Here is a 6,335-nt window from a genome sequence, read left to right on the forward strand (position 1 = left end):
AAAAAGGTAAACTGTTTCAGGAACTTAAGTTCAGCCCTCTTCTTTTTTTTTTTTTTTCAGATATGAAAGAGGAACCTGAATCCACTTCTTCCACAGAATGAGAATGCTTTAAATCAGTATTACATCTCTCTTGCATGTAAACCGTAACTTCTTTTTGCAGAGAATGCAGCACACGCGACTTAAGCGGATTTCTTTTTCTGTCACTGTTAATCAAGGTTGATGGTATTCCCTTTCCCCAACTTCCACACACCACAAGTTAACACGAATTCACATTTTTAAGTATTACAACTTCTTTGACATATGGCAACTGTAGATACTAAGAATCTTGTGAGACACTAGCTGAGGAAAAACTTGCTTCTCTGAAAAAAAACAAACCCAACCAAACCACAAAGCCTTAAGCTATTTTTAAATCTATTAATATTTCTTTGTCTATAGTTTCCTCAAAAATTATCTCACCCAACAAGCAATCAGGTACAGTTCTGAGAGGACCACCCCTTCTTTTATCAAAAGAACATTTAGGACACCCAAGAGCAATAAAATGTTTTAGTGGATTGCCATCCTGTCGGTCAGCTCACTCCTCCACGGCTCATTTCCCCACCTTTCAGCTCCAGGGGAAGAGCCCAGGCAACAGAAGACAAGCTGCAATACCTATTTGGTAAATGCCTGCAGACTTTGGGCTACAGGCTGGTTTTCTTCTTAGCTGATGCTCCTCCTTGTTCCTCCACAGCTCCCCAAAAACTGCTTTTGTAGGAATGCTACTATACAAGGAAAAAAAGTTGATTAAACAGGAATGGTCTTGTTCCTCCTCCTCCTCAGCAGCTTTTGTGTTAACGCCAACCCCCACCTTCTTGTTTTGCTCCTTCCATATTGCAGAGCCTGTCTTTGAAAGAATCCCAGGTGCAAGTGAACTGCCAACTCTGGATGAGTTATGCCAACAATACTTAAGACTGATAGCTTCCACAATATATAACCTCAAATAACTAAACCCTCAGCATAAAAAAAACCCCACAATGTCATCTTTTGTACTCCTCTTCCTCCATTAACATGAAACTGCATCAACTAGAAGATCTAGCCACAATTGGACTGACACCTGACCATTCTGGCAATTTTAAAAAAGCAGTTCTGAATGAGAGATGATTATTTAATTGTTCTTATGTTCATGCTGCTGCACAGTAAAGGCAAAAAGACAGTGTGCTCAGAGCAGGGGGTGAGAAAGCTAGAGATTAAGTAACTTGTTCAGCAAAACAGGGGAAAGCCCAAAGAATGAAAATCCATCAAATGTGAAAAAAACAAATGAGGAGCAGGTGGTACCCTGAGATTCCTTAATAATAAAACTGAGACAACACTTGGTATCAATGTAGACATAGACAGCTGATCACTAACAGGATTCACATGGCAACTCTAGGACACAACTGTCATAACCAACACCCTCCAAGAGGCAAAGATTATCCCTAAGCTGCAGGTGAAGCACCGCACACTCAAATGTTGTCACCTGCACAGATTCCTGGTCCCCTCGTCTTCCATGACGAATTCTTCTGCCTTGAACAGTTTAACTGCATTGCCAGTTAAACTGGGATATTCCTCACCCCAATTCTTGCTTTTAAGAGAAAGAACTTGGTTATTTCATTTGAGTACCAAAATCTCTAAATTTGGGGTTCTAAATTTTCTTTCTTAGGTATATTAAGTTCTTTATCAATAGTTCCATTCCAGGTCATTAAAATCAGCCTAATTACCTTTTTGTGTAGGTGGCTGCAGCATTGTGAACTGAAGCATGAAACAGAATTCTGAAGTACAGGTGAAAACAAGTAGCTAATTATATTGCAATGCATGTATAGAAAGTTTAACACAGTTATCAAGTAGCCAGATGTGACATCTCAAATCAGCTGTCTCAGTTGCTCACCTTTTATATTTCTGTTGTTCTGGTTGCTCCAAGACAAGTCTTCCTTAATTTTCAGTTGATAGCTATGAACTGCTTGGCATCAGAAGGATGTGATCACATTTTGTGTAGCATTAGTTCTCTCTGTGACAAGCTACTCCATTTAAATACACTTTACTCTGCACAACCTTAGCAGACAGCATTCATTACCAGAGCAGAGTAAATTATGAATAATGTGAATTACTCTGTAATTTTTGTCTCTCTCTTCAAGATACCAAAGCAGGTAATACATCTCTATTAATCCTCTTTGGAAGTCTTCAGACAAATTCACTTGTGTGTTTAGAGCTCACTCAGTACCTCTGTAAAGTTAGAAGCAAATAAGCTCCATAGGGGTCTTATAGCATAGAGGTGAAATCTGTTCACTGCCTACACATTTTCTTCTCTGCAACTCATTTCATTATCTGCAAGAGCTATCGAGAAGTCCACCACATAACTCATTCCCAGACTGGTGCATCAGAATCCTTATCCAAGTTTCAGGTGAAAAATTGAGGTTTTTACAGAACATAATTGGTGAAAAATTGAGGTTTTTACAGAACATAATTTCAGCAGTGAAATTTCTTCACAGGAACTTTCATCAGCAAATGGGTGGGGAGTATTAAAAAAAAAAATTTCAAATGTGTGCTCCTGTCTAAGTACTGCTTCTGGGAAGCACTGTGACTAACAAAAGTGGTACAAATGTGTCTTTTTGATTGGAGTGTGCAAACCGAAACTAACGACACTGGACTAAGCTCTCAAACATGACAAAGGGTGTGACTGAAACAGAAAGGTAGTCAACCAAAAAGTGAACACCTACAAACCAAGAAACCAGATAACAGAGTGCAAAAGGGTTCAAAAAAAAAGACGAAACAAAAAACCAAACCCAAACCACCACACCCCACCACTTATATCATACTAACAAACCATTAAAATCAGAAATGCTTCCAAATTTATCATTAAGTCAAGTAAGAAAGGAACCTAAACAGCAGCAAAACTGCTTTTTCTTGACGCTATAGCTTAGAGACCTCGGTCCAGCTCCAGACGCTACCCAGTAATAAACACTCACCAAACTTCCTTTTACATGGAGCGGACAGAAATTCTAGGCTCTTAAAAAACCCCACACATACTACCTTGGTTCAAGCAGTGTATTCCCAGTGTTTGTTTCCTAGATCTCTTGTAAGCATTTAGGCCACATATTTAAGAGAAAAAGAGATGGGAAGGCTGAATACTTTTTAATCAAATATAACCCACATGCAATATTTAAAAATCAAGACTAAAAGCAGGCATCGTTTAATGTATTTTAATAGCAAACTTACAGGAACAGCACAGAAGACAGACAACATTAAAAACATGTACTTGCATGTAGGACAACTCAGTTAGAAAAGTATAGTGAATGGATGGAATCTACTGTATGATAAAAATACTACAAACACCATTTAGTTGCCATTGATAAGAAATTTACTTGTTTAAAAAAATCCAAATGCTGGCATTGTCCAGAAAAATTTGACAGGTTTATTTATATTTTTTTTTTATAAAGCTGAATTGTTGAAACTTGTTCACTGAAACATTTTTTTGACCGCATTGATGTTTTATGCCCCCTTGTTTATATTAAAAATCCACACACAAATGAAAATGGAAAAAAACTTGCCAATATCCAATTCTGTCCCCTATTTTTCCATTTGCAACCATATACTTAGGTACCTTTTAACCCCATGGAAAAAATATCTAACGTTCATTACTACCAATAACAGGAAGAAGATTTTGCTTCAAGAATGACAAACCCATCTTAGTGAAGTTTAGGCACGCTCTCCACGTATGCGGCGTGCTAGCTGGATATCTTTTGGCATGATTGTGACACGTTTGGCATGGATAGCACACAGGTTGGTATCTTCAAACAGGCCAACCAAGTAGGCTTCACTTGCCTCCTAGTGTAGGAAGAAAAGAGTTAAGAACACTTTCATTCTGTGAGCACTAGAAAAAAATAATAATTCAAAGTACTTGGTAACACAGCATTAAGTTTAGGCTTCTATCTTTATCACAAACATCTAAAGTTTTAGATTCTCAAAAAATAAAAGCCTCCATTTTCTTACAAACCACCCAATAATGTTCTACATCAGAGTTGTGTACTACTGCCATTCGGTGAATACATCCTCCAGAACACAACCGAACCAATATTCCAACTGGACTCTCATGAGATAAGGGGTTATCTTATCAGAAGGTCAGTTTGCCCAGGAACTTCTCTTTTTAAAGGCTGGATTACACTATTTGAGTGACTTGTCTGCTGCCCCTTCCAGCACAAAGAACTGAGTATCTAGTGAAATTGGCAGATGCCAGGGCACAGAAGAGCAGGTGTCCCTTCACAGCACACAGCTCCTTGCCATACTGAAGTGGGATAATTCAAAAGTCAAAAATTAGCACCAAAAAAAATGTACCAAAAATCATTAGACATAAGACAACACCTTTGACTCAGGAACCCCTTGAATCACCAAAACAGGGACAGCAGTCTGAGAATTACCACCAGACACGTGTCCTATCCCTATACTTTCTTCTGGCCTAAGCACCCCCTGCCTATTTGGGGCACACAGCAGAGCCCCCCACAATCGCAGAAAGTTCTCCCCTCACATCCGTGAGAACCACGGGGTCAGCAGTCAGAAGGGCAAAGGACAAGCCCCATCCTGGGAAAACCACAGCCCTGACCACAGCGTTTTCCATGTTACTGAACAACTGCAGACAGGGCGCTGGATTAGACAGACGCTCCGTTGGACCTAATTGTTCTTCTGGCTCATGTTAAGTTATCTGCTATTAAGCCCAACACAGCAATGGTATCGGTTTGCACATTTTTAGCTTGATACAGAATTCTAACAATCTCCTAGGAAGTATCCTGGAGTGTGATCTGATCTAGGTGTTCCTGCTCCGGCAGGGGGATTGGACTAGATGATCTTTCGAGGTCCCTTCCAATCTCTAACATTCTGTGATTCTGTGATTGTGTGAGCATCAGAGCAGCACAGGGGTTTTGGCCAGAGCACACTGCTGGGGTAAGGCGGCAGGAATGATGGGGCTCACCTACAGAACCAGTCCAGCTTTCCAGAATACAAGAGAGAACAGCTTGTGTGAACCCTTTTGTTACCAGGAACCGCAAAAATCAACTTACTAGGTTCAAAGTTCCTGTTTAAAAACATAGAGTATCTACTACGAAGAAAAAAAACATTTACTGCAGCAGGTGAGGACTGCAGTATTAGCCATTTTGTACGCAGTAGGATATGGCTACCACAAGTACCCCAACACAGTTTTGCTAAATCACTACATGAAAAGTTGAGACACCTCACCAAGTAAGCCACGCTGGCACCAACAACATGGTACTAAAGGGGCTAAAAGGTTTGTTGTTTTTTTTTTTTTTTCCAAATATGCAAGCAGGAAGCACACGAACAAGCTCTATACCAACAACTCCTTAATGCAAAACCAGCCTTCTGAGAACGTATTAACTACTGACTCAATTTTAGCAAGCAGCTCCTGACAAAAAGACACACAAGTAAACCTCAGGATTTAAGAGCTGCCATGTTCACTCACAGCAGTGAAGACAAAAACCAAAAGCAGCAACTTTGCAAACACACGCAGCCACCTTTTGAAGCTAAGCACGTTTACAGCATCTCACGTTTTGGCCTTTATCAAGTGGAAGCCATTAACCAAAAAAAAAGACAACTTTGCCTGGATATCAGGTATTCTACAACTACAGATAGGTTCTGGAATGATCTTTCAACAGTTAAAAGAACAGTAAAGACTTATCTTTAATCAGGAGTGTACTTCTATCATGAGAGTGAAATGTTCCTGTGACAAGGACACAGTCTTGGAGGGGACCTAACTTACATGCAGGAATTTGGGCCAGAAGGAGCAATCAATATTTCACCCTCCATATACTCTAAATAAGTTATTTAATGTATTATAAACCTCAGTCAGCATCAACCTAACCAGACAAAAGCACTTACTTCCCTAACCATGTTCAGAAGCAGCTTATTGAGCTGTTTTTCTTTTAAGAGCATTCGGGGGTGCCAAGACCCCCATTTGGACACACCAGAACAAGCCTTACACCACACCTGCCTCAGACTGCGTGGCTTTCAAAAGCAAAACCTCCAGCAAAGTTTGAGGACAGAGGAAATAGATTTATGTTGAGTGGCTTAATAAGATGCACTGTTCTGCCAAGTGCAAATTCTTGAGGAATGGTGGGCTATTTAAAAAAATAAATAAAAAATAAACCAAAAGAGCAAATTTATAGCCTTTGTAAGGAGCTACAGACCCATCCCTGCGTTATTTTAGCCTGTGGTACCTGTAGGGCATCACCAGGTCCCTCTGGGCAAGGGAAGGCTGCGGGGTACATCCCCCCACCCATGTCAGCCCCCCATGCCCCGGCCCGGAGTGGCCACACCCC

At 40.3% G+C, this 6,335-nt stretch overlaps 1 protein-coding gene across 1 annotated transcript in view; it reads right to left on the reverse strand.

The window, feature by feature from the left end:
* Positions 1-3,197: 3,197 nt before the first annotated feature.
* The window catches only part of LOC104466610 (histone H3.3), a gene marked incomplete at its 5' end in the record, with an annotated part of 3,454 nt that continues 316 nt past the window's right edge, over positions 3,198-6,335 (reverse strand). The window contains one exon of the mRNA XM_010080105.1: positions 3,198-3,837. Coding sequence (XP_010078407.1) covers positions 3,709-3,837 — 129 coding nt within the window. The remainder of the gene's footprint in view (positions 3,838-6,335) is intronic.

Source organism: Pterocles gutturalis, unplaced genomic scaffold (genome assembly GCF_000699245.1).
Source record: "Pterocles gutturalis isolate BGI_N339 unplaced genomic scaffold, ASM69924v1 scaffold214, whole genome shotgun sequence".
NCBI lineage: Eukaryota > Metazoa > Chordata > Aves > Pterocliformes > Pteroclidae > Pterocles > Pterocles gutturalis.